Source organism: Chroicocephalus ridibundus, chromosome 13, assembly GCF_963924245.1.
Source record: "Chroicocephalus ridibundus chromosome 13, bChrRid1.1, whole genome shotgun sequence".
Classification (NCBI taxonomy): Eukaryota; Metazoa; Chordata; class Aves; order Charadriiformes; family Laridae; genus Chroicocephalus; species Chroicocephalus ridibundus.
In genome coordinates this window covers 3,810,441-3,829,298 of record NC_086296.1, presented here as the reverse complement: position 1 = coordinate 3,829,298, position 18,858 = coordinate 3,810,441, and the positions used below count along the sequence as shown (strand labels likewise).

General features: G+C 52.1%; 2 protein-coding genes across 6 annotated transcripts in view; both read right to left on the bottom strand.

Moving 5' to 3' along the window:
• The window catches only part of CORO1C (coronin 1C), a 58,776-nt gene extending 56,398 nt beyond the window's left edge, over positions 1-2,378 (bottom strand). The window contains exon 1 of the mRNA XM_063350765.1: positions 2,255-2,378. Within this exon, the coding sequence (XP_063206835.1) occupies positions 2,255-2,282 (28 nt within the window). The 5' untranslated portion in view covers positions 2,283-2,378. The remainder of the gene's footprint in view (positions 1-2,254) is intronic.
• Positions 2,379-4,499: 2,121 nt separating this feature from the next.
• The window catches only part of SSH1 (slingshot protein phosphatase 1), a 40,756-nt gene continuing 26,397 nt past the window's right edge, over positions 4,500-18,858 (bottom strand). For all 5 annotated transcript variants that reach the window (XM_063350937.1, XM_063350941.1, XM_063350938.1 and 2 more), the window contains 9 exons: positions 18,581-18,646; positions 17,057-17,251; positions 16,725-16,818; positions 15,229-15,357; positions 14,059-14,105; positions 12,558-12,704; positions 11,685-11,885; positions 10,141-10,771; positions 4,500-9,667 (listed from right to left, as the gene is read on the bottom strand). In XM_063350937.1, the coding sequence (XP_063207007.1) occupies positions 8,396-9,667; positions 10,141-10,771; positions 11,685-11,885; positions 12,558-12,704; positions 14,059-14,105; positions 15,229-15,357; positions 16,725-16,818; positions 17,057-17,251; positions 18,581-18,646 (2,782 nt within the window). In that variant the 3' untranslated portion in view covers positions 4,500-8,395. The remainder of the gene's footprint in view (positions 9,668-10,140; positions 10,772-11,684; positions 11,886-12,557; positions 12,705-14,058; positions 14,106-15,228; positions 15,358-16,724; positions 16,819-17,056; positions 17,252-18,580; positions 18,647-18,858) is intronic.

The following is an 18,858-nucleotide window of genomic DNA, read 5'->3' as shown; positions in this document are numbered from 1 at the left end:
TCCCAGCAGGACCCGGGGGGGCGGCCGGGCTCCGGAGCAGCGCCAGGAGCAGACGATGCTCCCAGCTGATGCCGGCGGTGGGGGGGGGAACCTCGCAGCACCCAACCCACCAGGTAGAGAAATCGCTGCAGCAAGATTTGCTGAGGGGCGTGTGTGTGTGTGTGACAAATTTTAAAGCCAAGTCACCTTTCCATGGGATAAACTCACCAAATTGGAGCGGGCTTGACATCGGCACAATGACCTGATCAATAATTCGGGGTTCTTCCCCTTGGTCCCCCATGCCAAAGCCAAATGGATTCTAGGTTTCTTAAGAAATGTCACGATTTGGAGGTAGCATCTCAAAAAAACCATCATGATTTGGACATATCATCTTGATTTTTTTGGCTTGCCCCGTGTGGGGGTGGGAGGAGCCCAGGGCTGGCGCGGCAGCGGCGGAGCTGGGCCGTTGGACCGGGGTTTGCCCTGCCCTGGGGCGTTCGGCACCGCTCTCCTGCGAGCTGCTGCTGGAACTCTCGGGAAAGTCCGACCCGGCAGCGACGCCGTTTCTGCTCCTGAAGCCTCTGCATAAAAGGAAATGGCAGCTGCAGCAACGTCGCCGCTGCCCCATCCTTCAAACCAGAGAGGAAGAGACTTTTAGGGAATATGCAACACCCAGGGCCAGGGCCGAGGCCGGAGCAAACCCCACGGGCTCAGCAGGGCTGAGGTGACAGAGCTGCTGCCATCAAGATGAAACTCAAGCAACACAGCGAGGACCTGCCACCACAGGTTGTCCAAACAGCAGCCCATTGGCAATGGCTGGATGGAGAAGGAGCCCCACTGGTGCCTGCCACAGCCCCGCATCCATCCGTCCATCCATCCATCCGTCCATCCATCCGTCCATCCATCCGTCCGTCCATCCGTCCGTCCATCCATCCGTCCATCCATCCGTCCATCCATCCGTCCATCGCAGGAACCAGCTCATCGCGCATGGGCAGTGCCAACTCTCAACTTCTGCTTAGAAAAATATTGACATTTCTACCTCTTTGGGGGCCAGCGTGGCTGCCCACCACCCCCCAGCCTCAACAGACACAGAGGCACCATCCCGGGGCTGCGGGCAGCTGGGGACCTGCTGCTGGAGCAGCTTCTCCTCTTTCTGCAGGAGGCCGCTGGTGTCGAAGGGGCCCTTTGTGTCCCTCCTGTTGCTTCTCTGCGCGCATCGCTTCCTTCACTAAACCCAGCCTCGCTCACCTGCCAAACTTGATCTTTTCCCCCAATGACATCATTACGGTGTCTGCTGACGACCCCTGCGGGCACCCGACCCCAGGGTGAAACTGGGAATCACGGAATGGTTTGGGTGGGAAGGGACCTTAAAGCCCACCCAGTGGCACCCCCTGCCCTGGGCAGGGACACCTCCCACCAGCCCAGGTTGCTCCAAGCCCCGTCCAACCTGGCCTTGAACCCCTCCAGGGATGGGGCAGCCACAGCTTCTCTGGGCAACCTGGGCCAGGGGCTCACCACCCCCACAGCAGAGAATTTCTTCCTGAGATCTCATCTAAATCTCCCCTCTTTCAGTTTAAAACCATTCCTCCCTCGTCCCGTGGCTCCCCTCCCTGCTCCAGAGTCCCTCCCCAGCTTTCCTGGAGCCCCTTTAGGGACTGGAAGGGGCTCTAAGGTCTCCCCAGAGCCTTCTCTTCTCCAGGCTGAACCCCCCCAGCTCTCTCAGCCTGTCCCACAGCAGAGGGGCTCCAGCCCTCGGATCATCTTCGTGGCCCTCCTCTGGCCCCGCTCCAACAGCTCCGTGTCCTCCTTGTGCTGAGGACTCCAGAGCTGGAGGCAGTGCTCCAGGTGGGGTCTCACCAGAGCGGGGTGGAGGAAGTGCTGGTAGGGAACCGTCCTCCTCCCATTGCGGGTAAAGGACGGAGTCAAGCAGGTCCTTGAGGAGATCTGCTCCGTCCCCAGTACGGCTCCGTACCGCTTACGGGCTCCTCCACCCAACCTCGCGTCTTCCCACCACCCTGGGACCCAACCGGGAGGGCACCCAGTGCCAGGCTGCCCCCACCATCCTCTGCTTCATGCTCAGGCGCCTCCTTTCGCCAGCGAGGCTATAAATAAACCCTCCGACGGTCGCCGGAGAGAACTCGTGTTGCTCCAGATGTTGCCTGGCTTCGCCATAGCAACATCACAACAGGATGTAACATTCGGCCATAACAAGAACCGCTCCGCAAAGAACCAACTTTCAATCATAACAAGAACAAAAAAAGACACACGAACTCACCAGCGGCCCCGGGGCCCCCACCGGCCATTTCACGGTCCCGTCCCGTGGTGCCTCTCACACGTGTCGCCTCTTAGAGGCAACTCTCGAGACGCAAACGGCGGCGGCGGGGAGATCTCCAGCTTTGGGAAGCCGAGATGAGCAGGGAGCGCCGTCTGGTGAACCAGCCAAGGGAAGTGTGAATTAAAGGAACTAACAGCAAACATCTGACCCCAAAATGGCGTTGGCTAAGGGACAGACTCTGTCCCAAGGACCTCAAAAGCACGAGACAGCGAGAAAGCTGCTGCTTCCCCAAGCGGGAGCCTGAGGAGCACAAGCTCTCCAGCTCCGCCGTGGCTCAGCGCTGGAGAGAGTTAACCCCAGGGTGTAAAAACTGTACGTGTACACACACACACACACTCGCTCCCACTGTTTTCCTTCGTGTGTCATCACGTAAGCATGTCTGGGCGACTCTGGGAAGGCCTTGACGCGAAGCCAAGCGCTCCGTGCCGGGGCGACTCAGCCCAGGAGGGTCTCCGTCCTCCGCCAGGGGAGGTTCATCCATCAGATGCCGGTTCCAGCTCCGGATGCTGCAGCTCCCGCAGCGGGTACCTGCCCGCGCCGCGACAGCCCACCTCCCGCAGCGGGGGAAGAGCCCCATTCCCACGGGAGATGTTCTCGGGTGTAAGGAGAAGAGCAAAACCCCTCGCCAACCCACCCCAGGGAGCCCGGGGCGCTCTCCTCCGTCGTTTGCAGGTTATTTTCCCAGCTGGGGAACCGCCGCCTGCGCGCCAGTCCCTGCCAAGCTGCGAGCGCAGCCCAGAAATGTGCGGGTGACGCGCAGCAGCATCAGCCAGCGTGTGCCACAGGTGGCTGCGGGGTGACACTCCGCCGCCGGCTGAAAGGAAGACGTTCCCCAGCCCCTCGCTCCCACGCAGCGCGTCGCTGCACCCTTATCACCCCCGCATCGACCCCCGCTGCCTCTGCGAAGGCTGCGGTAGGACTTAAAAGTAGTTTAATTCACCCCGATGAGTTTGCGGCGTGGGCTCCGTGCGTTGGCAAACGTGGAGGCAGCGGCGAGTGCCGGCTCCTGCCCGGGTCTGGCGGAGCCGCAGCTCCTCGGTGCCGGGGCAGGGAGGGCAGGCACTAAATGCGGCTTTGCCCCGCTTGACCAGCGGCCAACAGCAAGCCAAATCACCCCCCCCTCCCCCCCAAGAAAAAAAAAAAAACCAAAAAAACTCTAAAAAGCAAATATTTCTGGTGGGGGTTAACGACTCTTGGAGGCAATTAGCAAGCGTGCCAAAGCTGGAGAGCATCCCCAGCCTGCGCTTTGCTGCTCTGCCAAGGTAAACACTGACATGTTCCTCCCTGAAGCAGCTCGGAGAGCGAGAACAATCCCAGGCAGCGAGGAGGCTCCTCGCCGGCACAGGAGACAGATGCTCACTGTTTGCCTTTAAAGGCAAAATTCGGTGAATGCCCGGGAAGGGCCGGTCCCACCTCGGGCGGACGCTGGGGCGGCAGCAGGAGCGGCTCAGGGCAGAAGAGCCGCATCCCGGGATTTCGCGCTGGGGAGTTGTTCTTCGGAGGAGGCTGCAGCGCAGGTCTGGGGGAATTAAACCCCCCCACGTCGCTGCGGTAGCACAAGCCCCTCTCCAAATAAGCACTTTTCCGCGTAGGGGGGGCTTGGCCCAGCGCAGGCATCGCTGTGACACACACCATGGCCCCGCTGCCGGCATCCGCTCGGAGAAACACGAGGAGCTTCTCCTTAAACCCAGCCTGGGGTCTCTGAGAGAGGCTGGAGCGGAGAATTCCACTTTTCAGTTCTACTCCTGCCTCCAGGAATGAAGTCTATCTCTATTTAATTCCTTTTTCCCCTTAAAAATCCTGCAAGTGAGCCCGTGCCGTGGCTCGGGTGCGTTTCTGCAGCGCTCACCGTCCCGGCAGGGCAGCTGAAACACGGCCAGTGCTGTGAGGACACAACCCAGAGGGACAAAAGCATCTCCCAGCACGGCCTTCAGCGGCAGAAAACAGCCAGGACCCAAAAAAAAAAAAAAAAAAAAAAAAAAAAAGGGAGCACAGACGGGAAGAGATAACACGGGACAAGGGACACAAGGGACTGCGGGAGCCGGCGGCGGCTGCTGCTCCCGTGATATTTGTCCGTCGCCTCCTTTTCTTTCCGCCCCCACGGGGCCTGTTCCCCACGGCCGGGCTGATCCTTCCCCACCTCCTCCAAAAACGCTGCAGAGCTCATTTGTAAAAGGCAAACAAATCAAAAACCAAAAAGTTTATTTTTTTTTTTCTCACAAGAAGCACATAAAATATACAGTACATTTTTACAAACAAAAGTAAAAAAAAAAAAAAAAAACAACAAAAAAACACAAACCCAAAAGTGCATTATGCGTCCCCTACCGCGAACGTACAGTACAAAAGATGCTGCATATTTAAATATAAAACCAGAATTAAGAAATACCATGGAATAACAGGGACGGCGTTATCACAGAGTACAGCAACACACTGAACAGCTACACGTTACTCACCCAACCCCTCCTCTCCTCGCCGGCTCCGGGCTCGGGCTCTGAGCAGGACGGGCTCCACCGCCCGGGCGGGAGCCGGCTCCCCAGGGCACAGCGGGCGACGGCTGGGGGGGGACAGAGGGACAGGACCCAGCCACACGCACCACGGGAAGGACAACCCGGGGAGCGGGACACATACACACACACACGGCTATTGCTATCACACAGACCGACAAAGCCTGGACTGGAAAAATAAGGTGCCAGTTTTGTGCGTTTCGGGTTTTCTGGCAGAATGGGACTGGGTTTGAGTTCGGACCCGGCCACGGGGACGCCTCCCTGGACACCCCCAGCCCCGGGGACGTGTTTCTGCAGCGATGCATAGAGAAATGGGGGCGCCGGGGGCTGCGGCGGCTCAAGGCAGCTCAACACAGCCCTTTGGTTTTGCCGTACCCGGGACAGGAGGGAAGTGGTTACAGCGCTGAGCTCCGCGGGGCCGGGAGGTGGATATGCAGAAGTAGCAACGGTCTCACTGCCACCGGAAACACCAAAAGCACCAAAAAAAGGAAAAAAAAAAAAAAAGGACAAGCAAACAGCAGAGTTTAACAGCTCAGCGTAAATACACAGTATTTGTAAACTATTATTAAGGCACTCAATTGTAAAAGAATTACAATAACGGGGGGAGAGGACAAACACATCTACCGTCTCATGCAACAAATCTTAACGAAGCATCGTAGGTTTGGCTACAAAACCCTTGGAAATGGCACGCTGGTGCTTCTCCCGCACGGCGGCTTCGGGACCGACTCCTACCTACCCGTGCCCCGGTTGGTGCCGCGCTACACCCCGGGAAAGTGGGGGTTTGTACGCAGCAGAGCTCGGCAGGCACTCAAGAAAAGAGGAAGGAAATATACATATATATATATATATGTACGTTCGCTTGCATCAGATAACGGAATTTTTCTGAATTCGTTCAAATCCGACCCCCCCCCCGCCGCTGCACTCCAACGTCTTCCCTTGGCCAGGCAGCGATGGGAAGCGCCTGCAGCGCTGAGAAAGGTGCCGGTGTAACATAAAGCGGAGAAAAATAACCGTGCAAACGGATCGAACTGCGCTGGGACGGCATCTGAGCGCGGCGCTGCGAGGGCAGAGGCTCCGGCCAGGCATCAAACAGCCCCGGGGCCTCCCCCGGGCCCCCATCGCCTGCCCCCCCTTCAGAAATCACAATGCGGGTGTAAAGGAGGACAGGAAAGATGACACAAATACAGGGAATTTATTGCCGATCTGGACTTGCGGGCGCACCCGTGGTACGCTGGCAGCGGGTGGGGGGTGTTTCAGTCCCACCCCGAACACGACCCGGCGCCTTCTCGGCCCTAAAAAGCAAAAGCTTGCGCCCGTTTTGCAGGGTCCCCTCACGCAGCAGCTTTTGCTTGAAACCAGCCTTCATGGGTGAAACAGGAAACGTGCCTTCAGCTGAAAACGTACATCAAAGTCACGACTCTCCGAAGAAGGGATATTTATTTACTGATTGCCGGTCCCTACAATTCCTCACACTGGCAATATAAAAACATGGGGTCTTCCGCTTAAGGAAAAAAGGTAAACTCTGGGCATTTAGGACAGTAAAAGACGCGTCTCCCTTTCTCAAGGCTGTGGATTTTTGATTAATACAGACTCTGAGAAGGATTGCCTGCAGCCCTGCTCTCCCCCCCACCACCGCAAGGAGGGGAATTTTAAGAACGGCTTTCGATAGAGATCTTAAAGTGTGTGAGAGCTCACGTCCACAGCCTGGTCGCTAAACGAGCAAATCCATCCCTCTGCCATCACCGACCCCCGAGAAGTCTGTTTTGACCCCCAAGGTCTGTTCTGACCCCCAAGTCTGCTTCAAAACACCACCCCAACGGCACGCACAGTCAGCCCGGTTTCAGATGGGAGCTGGGGGGCACCAAGGTTCGGAGCGTGTCCCCTACGCGCTTCTCAAGCTCTTCCCTCCCGACGCGACCGGCGCATCTCGCGCAGAGCAGTTCCTGACCTCGCCGGCTGCCCAGAATATCCTAAGAAAACGTGCATTTCACATAGCATGGCTGAACTGCCGCCTTACAAACACCACCCACCGCAGGGCAGCAAGAAGAGGAGCGCACGGTAACACCGGCCTGTGAGCGGTCCCCAAGAGCCAGCCTCTGGCATGGGAAGGGCCACGCGTCCTCGGCCACGATCGCTGCGGAGCACACAGCACCACGGGCGCCTCGCCGAGGGAGAGCACGGGCAGCCCCCGCTGTCCTCCCTGCAGGTCATGCCTTCCTCCGAAAGGAGATCTCCCCCACACCTTCATCATCCCTCTCGCTTTGGAGCGAGCCCGTATTTCTGTTTGACTGCTCGCCCCGAAGGATGTGCCCCCCCCGAGAGCAGGATTTATGTCACTGTCACCCCTGCAGGAGCTGGGACACGTACACCCGGGCTTCCCGCTCTGTGGCCACCCAGGCTCCTGCCACCCAGCATAAATAACCCCTTGGACTTTGTCAACAGCTTCCCAGGCAGCAGCAAACCGAGGACACAGGAACCGTTCTACCAAAACCAACAGCACTGATCAGAAAAGACACACGTTTGCCTATTGCCTACTGCAATTTCAAATGCATGGGACACCAGCAGAGCTGTCCCTCCTCGGCCGTCTCGCCGGCATGGGGTGCCACCAACAGCCCAATGCAGAAGGGTCCCCAACACAGGATCCACGACACCGACACAGCATCACACAAAGCTTCACTAGGGTCCACGGTCACTTACTGGCCAGGCTCGTCATTAGTTACTGGGACATTACAAACCACAACGACAGCAAAAAACACCCAAAGAACACGATGCCTCTTCATGGGAGCGTAAGCCTGCGCCAGCGACACAGTCCGGGTGTCGCTCCGGCACCAACAGGACACTATGACGATTCACCCGGTCACGCAGCGAAGACGGACGAACGCCAGCAGGTCACAGAGTCAACACGAACACAGCTCGGTACTCCCTCACTTCACAGCCAGCTCACTCGGGGCGGGAAAGCCTCTGTCTCCAAACTCCTCCAGGCCTTTACAGTTAACGTTAAGGAAATACCTTCAAACAAGGGTAAGTATTGTGGGAAAAGCCTTTTTAAAAAAGAACAACAAATAAACCGAGACTAGAAGTCAGCAAGAACAGAGGTAGTGTTCATGTCACCATTTTAAGAATTTTTCCACAAGTGCTCTCTTTTAACTAGACATTTGTGTTTGTTCTGTAAAAAAAAAAAGAAGTCATGATTAATTATTTTGTTGAGTCTTTGAAACAGAATATTTCAGCATTATATATATATAGATAGATAAACAGACACAAATATCTATCTATATATACACACACACACAAAACCACATTATTATACTTGGCAAACAGCACTAGAAATAGCATCCTGCAGGACAACAGGCAATTCACACACAAAGTCCTCTTCTAAGCCATGCAATACATTTTATTTTCCCTTGTGCCATTCATCATGACCCATTATGGTTTTGTTCTCCCTACTCGGAGCACAAGGAGGGGAAGACGAGGTGGCATCAGATGAACTACTGCAAGTCAGATGATAAAACTGCACCGGTGCAATGAATAAATGCCATAAAACCCCCAAAATCCACCCCTGCCCCTGCAGAAGGCATCAACTTTTGCCCATCCAAAGCGTGTTCTTCAAGTTTCCGACCGCTGGCTTCGCTGCCAGTTTGGAGGTGACGTCTGCACTCCTCAGCGTGGATTGTGGCTCACAGAGCACAGAAGACTCACTTGAAACGGCCTCTTTTGAGTCCGTTATAGTTGACACATCCATGTCACTTGATAAGTCCTCAGAGGACAAGTTAAGACATCCCAGCTTGGCGAGAGAATTGGACCTTTTCAGAGGAGAAGACACAGTCAAGCCGGCCAGTCTCAGCCTGGTCTCAATTTCCTGAGTTCGCTGCTTCACCAGGCCGGGCTTGCCCCGCACGCTGTGGATGCTGTCGCTGCTGGAGCTGCGCGTCAGGTTGGAGCTCCGGGAGGAGGAGGGGGTGTAGCAGATGGTCTTCAGAAAGTCCTTGGTGAAACTACTCGTGTGCTCCAACCGACACATGACAGGCATGGAGGTTTTCTGAGAGATCCCCTCCAAGACGCGTTTCACCTCTAACTTCTCCACGTCGTTTTCTTCTTTGGGTATCAACGGCGTGGGTCCCAGAAGAGGTACGAGGCTGTGATGTGAAATCAGACCCTCGCTTTCCTCCACGACGCCAGAGTCGACTCTGCTCAGGGGGCTCTCTCTGAGCAGCGACGAGGCGTCCGAGGGCAGGCTTTTCAACCGCTCCAGCTCTTTGGTGTGTTTCCTAACCAAGCCTGCCTTCTGCAGCTGAATAAGAGACTCCTGATGCTGCATCAAGTAACTATTTGCACTTGGCTTTTCCAAGTCTTTGCTGAACAAGTACTTCAGATCCTTGGTAGGTTTGCTATCTTTTCTGGCCAGAGATTCTTCTTTTACCAGTTCTGCGTTAAGGAGGCTCTTGTCACAGTGCGAGTTTCTCCTGGGCAGCAGAGTTTTGACTGGGGTTTTTGGTGCATCTTTTCCTTTCTCCAAAATGCTGCAGTGTTGATCAAGTGATTTGCAAGCGCCAGCCTCCAAAGTACCAGTTCCTGCCGACAGAGGAAGCGAAGCCTCATTATTTTTAGTTCTGATTGCTTCCTCGGAGTGTGCCTTGCTGGGCAGGTGGTCCGCCAAGTTGGAATTGATGTGGGAGAGGAGGGCTGGCTGCGTGCAGATGGTGGTGCTGCGACGCGTGGTGCCGGGGTTCAGCTTTTCACACTGCTCCCCAAAGGAGTCGGGAGACAAACTGGCCGAGGAATACATGCAGTCAGTGCAAGACTGATAGGAAGGCTTGACTTTACTGAGGATCCCAAATACGGCATCGTGCTGCAAAAAAGAAAACAGGTACAGATGAATGTGCACAGAACGGGACATCAGCCATCAGCAGAGCCAGAGGCACAGACCACAAAATATATTTACAGCCAAGCAGATTTGAAACAAAGCCCATTTCCGCTTCTCTTAAGGCCCTGCAGCAGGAACAAAAGCCACGTACTTTCTCAGCAGACAGTATCTTCAAGATACTGGAAGAATACCTACCGTTTCAAGCGATGATCATGCAAGCAAGTTGCCCAAAGCAGTTTACAGGGCACTCACATGTGTGCGCTCTCTCTCTCTGGCATCTAAATCCATAGCTTGGGCAAGCAAAGCCATGTTCAGAAGCACTTCGAAAAGGAAGAAGCTCATCATGGAATGAAAGGCTTTATCCAAGTCAAATGAAACTGTGCTATGAAGATGAGAAGAGCAGTTTCACTTGCAGTAGTCAGCCATGCTAATCACCTACATTTCAACTCCATACGCACCTCAAAATCCTCTGGGCAACTCCTTTTGCTGTTGTTGTTATTCAAGTTCTCTCTATTAAGCCTGCTCTCTTCCTTGTGCATGGACAAACGCCGCTTCCACTTCTCCATTGGATTTTCCTCCCTGACACTGTCCTCCCCTGGATCCCCGGGGCCCAGCACTACCCTTCCCTTACGGGGGCTGAAGTCCGCTTTCTTCTTCACCTCCTTCTCAGTGAAACTGCTCAGCTCTGCCAGCGGCTCCGCTGTCTCCAGGGCTTTCGCCGTCTGCACCAGCCTCCCCTCCGGAGGCACAGTCGGAGGCTGTCCCACCAGCGAGGCGGTGCGTTCCGCAAGCGCGTCCCGCTCCAGCTCGTCCACGTGGAAAAAGCCCTCCCTGTCACCAGGGATCTTGTTCTCCAGCAGCGTGTCCGAGAGGCGATGGAAGCAATAATTAAACCCCACAGACATTTCTGTGCCGGCGCGGTTGTCCAGGTACGCTGACTGCGAAGGTGTGTCCAGGTCAGCCAGGCGGTTTTCTAGATCGATGTCTAAGCTCTCGAGTAAGAAATCGCCCGACCCTGTGGTGCCGTCTGTGTTCTGGGGTAGGTTGCTCTCTGCCTGCTGCTTCCACAGCTTATTGTGGCGCTGCTTGCTGGGGGAAAGGACAAAGACACAAGTGATTCCCGTTCAGCTGCAGGATGCTCAGTTCCAGGAACATTCGTCCCTTTCCACAACCCGGAACCGAAAGGCTGAAGGGTGGGCCCAGCCTGGCAGTCCCACTTGAGCAAAACCATCTCTAGCATCAGGATTTTGTCCCTCCCGCCTGCCCGCTCCGGAGCCTCTTGGCCCAGCAGACTCTCGGAGCCATGATGGGAACAGCCCCTGGGAAGAGTCCCTCAGGGCGGAGGGGCACAGAGCTCTCGGCCAGAGCAAAACACTCTGAACCACCATCTCTGCACATCTCATGGCACAGCTCCCGCTGAACCAGAGTGAAAAATTTTCCTCCTCTTCCCCCAGTAGAGCAGAGGCCAAGCAGAGCATGCAGAAACCCTTATTAGATACTACAGCGCTTGCAACGACAAAGACTTGTGATTGGCATGGTCACCCAGAACTGCAAATGACTTGCCTCCAACACTGCCTCAGCTCGGTTCTGCCTCATAAAACAAGAACAATGTTTTGCTGAACAGTATTGGCTGCTGAGAAATACGAACATGCTTCCCAAACGCAGAGAAAGCCTCACTGAATTAAACCAGAGCAGATCTCCCTAGAAGACAGCTAATTTCCATCCAGGGAGGCCTAGCATGGGAAAGGTTTAGAAAAACAAAATTAGCCCAGGCTTCTGCATCTGCCCTTCTAAAGGCCCTCCAGACTACCGCGCCACGCACTCTCTGACAGCGCCTTTGAGCACGACACGCATCTGTGCAAGACGTTGGCAGAAGAACCTATTGCCTGAACAGAACGCCATGGAGATCGATTAGTATTTTGCGATAGCAAAACACACGAGGTTGCCGACAATCAGCTCTCATTTCCTGCAGGTCACCTTTCCATTCATCCTCTCGCCTTACCTCGCATCTAAAATGCCTTCGTATTCCAAAAGCTGTCTCATGAAGCCTGCGTTTGGTCTTGCAATGCTGCGTTTTTGTTTCACATAATTATAAGCCTTTTCCAGTGACCAGCCAAATTCCTTCATTGCATAAGCTATAACAGTAGATGCTGACCGGCTCACGCCCATTTTGCAGTGCACCAGGCACTTGGAGTGATTCTTCCTGCAGAAGGACAAACAGGAAAACATGTCTCGTCGTTACTTTTAACGTGGTGGAGGGACAGTGCTTTGTCCTCCTGACCACCCTAACGCCATGGCTCAGTAGGTCACAAACGTTTTGGATTAAGGGGACCATGAGAGGAATCTCTCTCCGGAAAAGTTGAGAGTTGGAGAAGAGCAGCCTCAATCATGCTGCCATTTCAGAGACCACCACGAAGCCTCCTGCCTGCCCGAGTCTTTGGATGCAGGGATAAGCAGGAAGGACCCCAGTGTAAAAGCCCAGCAGAGTTTGACGGGCTCTGACACCACCTCTTGTCTGCAGAGACAGCTGGGGCTAGTCCAACACGGGCATGTGTTGGAGCATTTCCAGAACTTCTTGAGAAGAGGAAATGTCCTTGTTTCCTTTTGGAAGGAAAACAAAATAATAATAAAAAATATCATAGGCTAGGAACAGGTTAATGTCAGTACAGGAAGATACAAGGTGTGGGGAAGTTCCAGGGACACAGAAAACTCCCGGCAAGAGCAATAATGCGACAAAAGCCCTGTTGCCTCCTTCCCCGGTGGTGTGGCTCCAGGGAGGGCCCGGCTCCGTGCTGGATGGAACACACAGGGCAGTGTCAGACCCCGTGGCTCCCATGTGCTCTCACACGAAATCGTGTCTCCCAGCCCCGCTTACTTGGCCTTATTTATAAAGTGGTACGCCTCGTTCCAGTGAGCCAGGAGGTCTGTTGTCTCCTCGTCGTACACTCGGATATTGTGATACGCGAACAAACCAGGGAAAAAATTATCAATTTCCCTGGTCACGTTCAAAATGTAGTCGATGCTGTGGAGAACAAAACGAAAAATAAAGTTGAACTGCCGTGGTCACGAAAGGGAACTGACACACATTGTGAAGTCCATGAAATCTGACACAACATGAACTATAAGATTTTATCTACATCCCTAATCCCGAACCCCTGGGACACCCGGTGACACAGGTCACACACATGACATGTGGGACCTGCGCATTCACCCATCTCTCACCGCTGGCATATCTCATTCAAAGTGTCAGGACCTTGGGCACAGGAGGGGAATTTTATTTTACCCCATCTGCCGAGGCTTTGTAACCTCCTCAGAACCTCCTCGCTGTGTGCCACACACAGCTTCAGGGACGCCCGAAGAAGAGAAGTGCATCGGCTGCAAGTGATTCATTAGGGCAAGAGCTGGGAAGAGACCCCGGGAATCGCCACTTTCCACTGCAGGCTTTAGCTGCAAAACCATCCTTTTCTCTTCTTTCTGACCAAAAATATGAAATGGGAGTCACGTGGTATCTCTCGATTCCTGCCAAATATTACAGCAGGGATTACAACGTACCCGGGGGAGAACGAATGTCCATATTGATTTATTACCTCCTATCATTCAGACAAATCAAGGACACAGGATATTTGTTTCAGAATTTGTCCAGCTTTGACTTTTAGACGCTGCATATCAAGATGCCTTCCCTGTAGATCAAAAGTATTAACACGCTGGTTGATCTACTCGTTCCAAGATGTTCAGACATCTGTTCCCAAGGACTCCAAATTAAACATTTTCAGTGATGCTGTTGAGCAATATTTTTTTCAGTTTCTCACATCAGGGTTGGTGTATGCCTTGGGCAAGCAGCAAATATTTATATGCAAAATTCTTACTCGGCCAAAAAGCGCGAAAGTAAATCAAGCCAAGAAGTGGTGCGGTGATGAGAGCGTGGTGAAAGACAGCCCTGCAGCTGCCTGTCTGGGCAGGTGAGGTGAAGATTGCTCATCTACAGGAAGTTCTGCTCCATTTAGACAGAGTTTTTTCCTAAGCTTAGCGCTATAATATTTGCTGTTCTGCAGCCTGCAGGAATTCACACCTGACACAACAACATGTACGGCCATTTCACACTCGGCTGCTACACATGGGGGGGGTTCAGAGATCTTGATGTACTTCACAAACGTCAATTTTTGTTATTTCCACTCTACGTGCGATTGATAGAAACGAGGTAGGAAAGATTTCTCGACCGAAGTCTTGACAGTTAAGTTACCCACATCACTGGGAATGGGCCCAAACTCATCCCTACAGTCTATAAATATCGTATGTCATCTCAAGAGACCTGAATGTAAGTTAAAGGCAAAGGACTGGAGGTTTCAAGGCTGGTGCTTGAAAGGTGCAGTACTCACCCCGAGCCCTGCAGCTCCTCGAGGTTGGAGGCGTTCCACTCGGACCCCTGCAACAGCCACAAAACACATGTTTCAAAGGAGCCCGAAACCCTCCCTCTCTACTGGGAATTGCCTCTGAAACAGCAACACGGCACCACTGCAGCCAGCACTGCAGCTCAGCACAGAGATGTCCTGTCCTCAACAGGCAGGGACCTCCTGAAGGAGGGGACGAGGGCATTGCGTCCTCACCTAAGGAGTTAGTTCTAGGCCAGCATGTGACAGAGCACATTCCAAACCACTGCTCCCGGCCGCTCTGGATTTTTAACCACAGAGATAAATCGTGCAGGGAAAGAAAATGGTTATGTGTGGCATGACTGGAATCACAGGTATACAGGAAAGCAAATCCTGAAAGTTATGGGGGTGGTTACGTACTCATTTCCCCCCACAACTGCAAAACAGAAAGCTAAAAAGGGTTTAAAAGGCAGGTTTTGCGCTCAAACATGAGCACTTCCTCTGACGCTCTCCAGAAAAAAGAAAAAAAAAAAAAAAAAGAAAAAACCCCAAGCATAACGGGCACATATGTGTTCATCTCAAACAAGTCTTTGTTCCAGATGGCAGTGCCTGGTTTTGCTTGGAGTACCATCTAGTGGCAAAAGATTAGACGAAATACGCACCGTTCTTTGCTTTAGCATAAGCTGGTAGAGGACATCATCATCAGCCTTATTCTTTACATAGTTCTGGCGTGCCTACAGAACTTCATAGACCCAATCAAGAAAAAAGATACAGAGTCAAAGAGCAAACGGCTGTCGCACCGGGGCAGCATCCACAGCTAGACCCTTTGTTTGTCACAAGAGAAAAATCTCCGTTGCTCGAAACAGAAAATGAACGTGCATAGAGAAAACTTCAGCTATGCCACGGTACGGCCTGAAACAGGATCGACCTGAAAGAACCTTGGCATCAAGTGCCAGAAACAAGAACGTAGCTAGAAACAAGGGCTTCTCTACTGCAGGCTTTTACAAGCAATATGGGTCCTGGAGTAAAGTTTGCACAAAGCGGGGGAGAGCAGGCTGTACCTCTTGCTCACACGAGTCTGCACTGCCACAAACCCCAGCTTCCCCTGAGCCCAGTGAATCGTCACATCACTCCCATTCAGCCTCCTGCTATTCTGGAATTCCTAACGCAGCAGCTTACCAGATACAAGTGATCAAAAATCAGAGACGGTTTGTCCATCTGACCCAGGATAAGCAGCATTTCATTGTCTATAAATTCCTTGAATTCTTTCAAGTTGCAATTCATGTGCTTCTCCAGCTCATTTCGTATCTGCAGAGCAGAAAACAAAGGATGCCACCTAGAATCACGGCTGTTCAATAGAAACATTTGTTGGCACTCCTCTGCAAAACACTTTTTTGGTACTTCATTAAAATCAGCAAGAGGGATTCAACCTTTTGGAGACAAGGAATCTCACTACGTGGCATGTCTCCAAGTATCCTAGGCCCCCAGATTTAAGATCTGTGAATAAAGCTTCAGATAACATTGGAGTATTTTGGGGTACCTGCTTCTTAAAAATAATCCAAGAGATAGAAACGAAGACCTTGGAGAGCAGCTAACAAACAACTGTGAAACCCGTCAGAAGCAAGGAGTGAATAATGGCAGCAGCGACGGTGAAGAGGGATTTCCAGTACTCTCCCTTTTCAAAACGCCAGGGCACAGACATACACTCCTCCCGCTGCACCTCAGCTTCCGGAAGGTGCAATGCAAAGCAGCACAACTTCCTTTAACTCACCATGAAAAATGGTTGCAGCAAAAAAAAAATAAAATAATAAATCAAAGCATCTCGACTGCACCAAGAGTTGAGAACACGTACACAGACAGACGAGTTCGCGGCTTGCGTCTACAACCGGTAACGCTGCTGTTACACGAGAGCGTACCCGAAGCCTTCAGCGCTAAAAGCTTGAGGAAGGGAAGCCCTGCATGTCAATAGCCTCCCTTGAAAAAACACGCAAAAAACCCCAACCCAAAAAGAACTATTTCCATTTGCTCTGAATATGTCTGCACTGCGGATGCATGTATTGACACCAGCCTGGGGGATGGATCCAAACTAGCTTTAGCCTTGACTTGTGATTTTCTACCCATAAACTCACTAGGAAAACGTTGTCTGCAAGCCCCTCTGACATTTGTTCAGGAACAAAGGAAATAAAACCTTAAAATGAAGCCAACAAGGAGAAAGGAAGGCAGAGACTTTGCTCTGCACTGTCCGTGAGCATCTAACACAACTGTACCTTTCTAAGCGCTGCCTTGGCTTGTGTAAGTCGCAGGGATACAGTGAGGAGTAAGTGGCTGCACGTTCACTGCTTGGACATGTCTACATGTGCTAAAACCAACAGCGATGCAGGCATCACCTCTGCTGCCACTCCGTTGGCAAAGAACCAGGCACTCTGCATTTGAAAGTCACATACTTGTTACTAAGGTCTTGAAAAAACGCACTCTGATGTCGGTATTACCCTGATCTCCCTGCTGGAGAAACAGAGGTAGAGCAAAGCCAAAGAGCAGAGCCTTTACGGAACAGTTGGAAGTACACCCTCAGAAGCCAGCGACACCCAGTCATATGGTGTCTCTTCGTCAGTACAGCACTGTCTGGAAATGAGTCTAGCAGGAAGAATAAAGATAGCAGCAATCTTTGTATTTACCTCCTTAGAAGTCACATTTTCCAGGTCTTTGCTCATCATGATGCTCCGGAGTTTGGCTTTAATGAGCCGTTCTGTTCGTTCCCTTTCAGTTGGCCTGAAAATGGAGAGGAGAGGATGTCTCCGAGCTGGCAGTAAACATATGGTGCAACTCATACTGTACAGAGGAGTGGTGGTAAAGAATTGTAGTAAAAGCAATTTTTATGAGAATAATGGAAGAAAAACATTTGAAGACATTTAGGAAAAGGAAATGAAGCAGTGGCAGAACTAGAGGGAGAAGGGGGGATTTCTCTTGTGAGCCAAAGCAACTTTTTCTAATAAAATTCAGAACTGACTTGTCAACAAACAGGGCTGGAGAGTCGGGGCGGGTGGACTCCAGGTCCTGCATGGCGTTCCACTCATTGATGCAGCTCTGGTCAGAGCTGATGCAGCTTTCATAGTATGTGGCCCAGACCAAGGCCATCCCACCTGGGAAATAGTTGTACCTTCTTGCAACTTCACAGGCTTTATGGAGGATCTGTAAAGCAGACCTGCAAGTTTGGAGAACAAATTTGTACAGATGTCAGCAGTGGGAACGGACAGAGCAGAAAATGTGAGAGATTTCAACAGAGGAAAAAGATGTTCAGCATTGTTTGTTGCGGTTTGCTTTCTGAGAGCCGCAGATTTATTGTATCGGAGTTCAGAGAGGGCAAAAACTGCACCTTGGAAGCCTTCTCAAGAGCCAGGCCAAGGCAAAGGCTGAAATCTCCTCCTGATTAAGAGGCAAGCACAAGGCACAAGTCGCTCTGGGATCTAATCATTAGCTAACTTGTAAAGCCAGACCAAAGAAAAATAAAACACATGGACAATTTTCAAACCACCTTCAGCAAGGAGTCAAATGCATATTTACCAGCATTCTTGGCCCCTGACATGCTCCAGGGACAAGGCCCAGATTGGGTCATTTGTTTTTCCAAATTCTAGCATTACTTTTTCCTTCCTTCCCTCCTCATTTTTTTGTTTTTCTTTTTTTTTTCCTTCCTTTTTTTTTTTTTTTTTTAAGGCTCTACTCCGAAGATGTCATTGTACTGAATACATTAACCACATCTAAGGTTGCCAACAGGAGGGGCTGAGTTAAAAAATGACAGGAACAAGACTTCCATTTTTTTACATACCAAATCATCCCTGGCACGACATCCTTCTCTACATCTGTATCTTTTCGCTATCAGATGCCACAAGGACAGGCATCTCTCAAGGCTCCAGCGGGAGCCAGCAAACTGCCCAGGCCAGAAGAGATGCATTTGTTCTGTGCGGAGCTGGGTAGCAGCCTCTTCAAGGAGGAATTTGCTGGCACAGCCGCTGCTGATTCAGCCACCTCTGCTTCAGTGTTTTGGAATCCCTGCGCATGGGAGGGGTGACAGGAGCTGAAAGGTGAACAGGTACCCGGGGCGGCACGGAAAGTTTCCGCGCGGCAGGAACCCCAGCCTGGCCCCAGTAACGAGGCAGAACACGGGGAACGCCATCAGATTGGCAACGGGTCCCCAGACTCCTCCTTCAGCCACTTAGAAAAAGAGGCAGAGAGCAGAAAGACTGGGTTTGCAGCCTGATGAATTCAAGTTGGTCTTTCATAGTTATTCATCTCACTAGTGCCATTTCCCTTATATTGAAGGGCACAGAGCCGCTCTGAAGAGAAGCAGAAGGTCCTGGTTTCGGATCAGTATTCTCACAGTCCCTTTATAGCACCTGCTGACACAGGGAAGCAGCATCTCTGCTGCAGCTCACTAAATACCAATTACGGAGAATGCTAAAATGCAGTCTATTTGTTTTAATTTATCCACAGAAATGATAGTCTCTTTCTCAATAAAGCTAATTAACACACGTACCACATGGCTTGCACCGACACTGGCTTGAAGATGTGCATTCTCCCTGCAGTGCTCACACTGAAGCCACTAACGGAGAGAGGACAGGAAAAAAAAAAAGTTAGAAACTGCTCATCTCTGCATCAGGAGCTGCACTCTACAAACAGCTACTGCAGGGCAGCTCTAGGGGCACTCACAGTCAAAAAGAATCAGGGATGAGAATTTCTATCACTGATTTTTCCAACATCCTCCCAAGTCAGAATGGCAAGCAGATACCCTTCCCGGAGTAGGCTGCCAGGAAT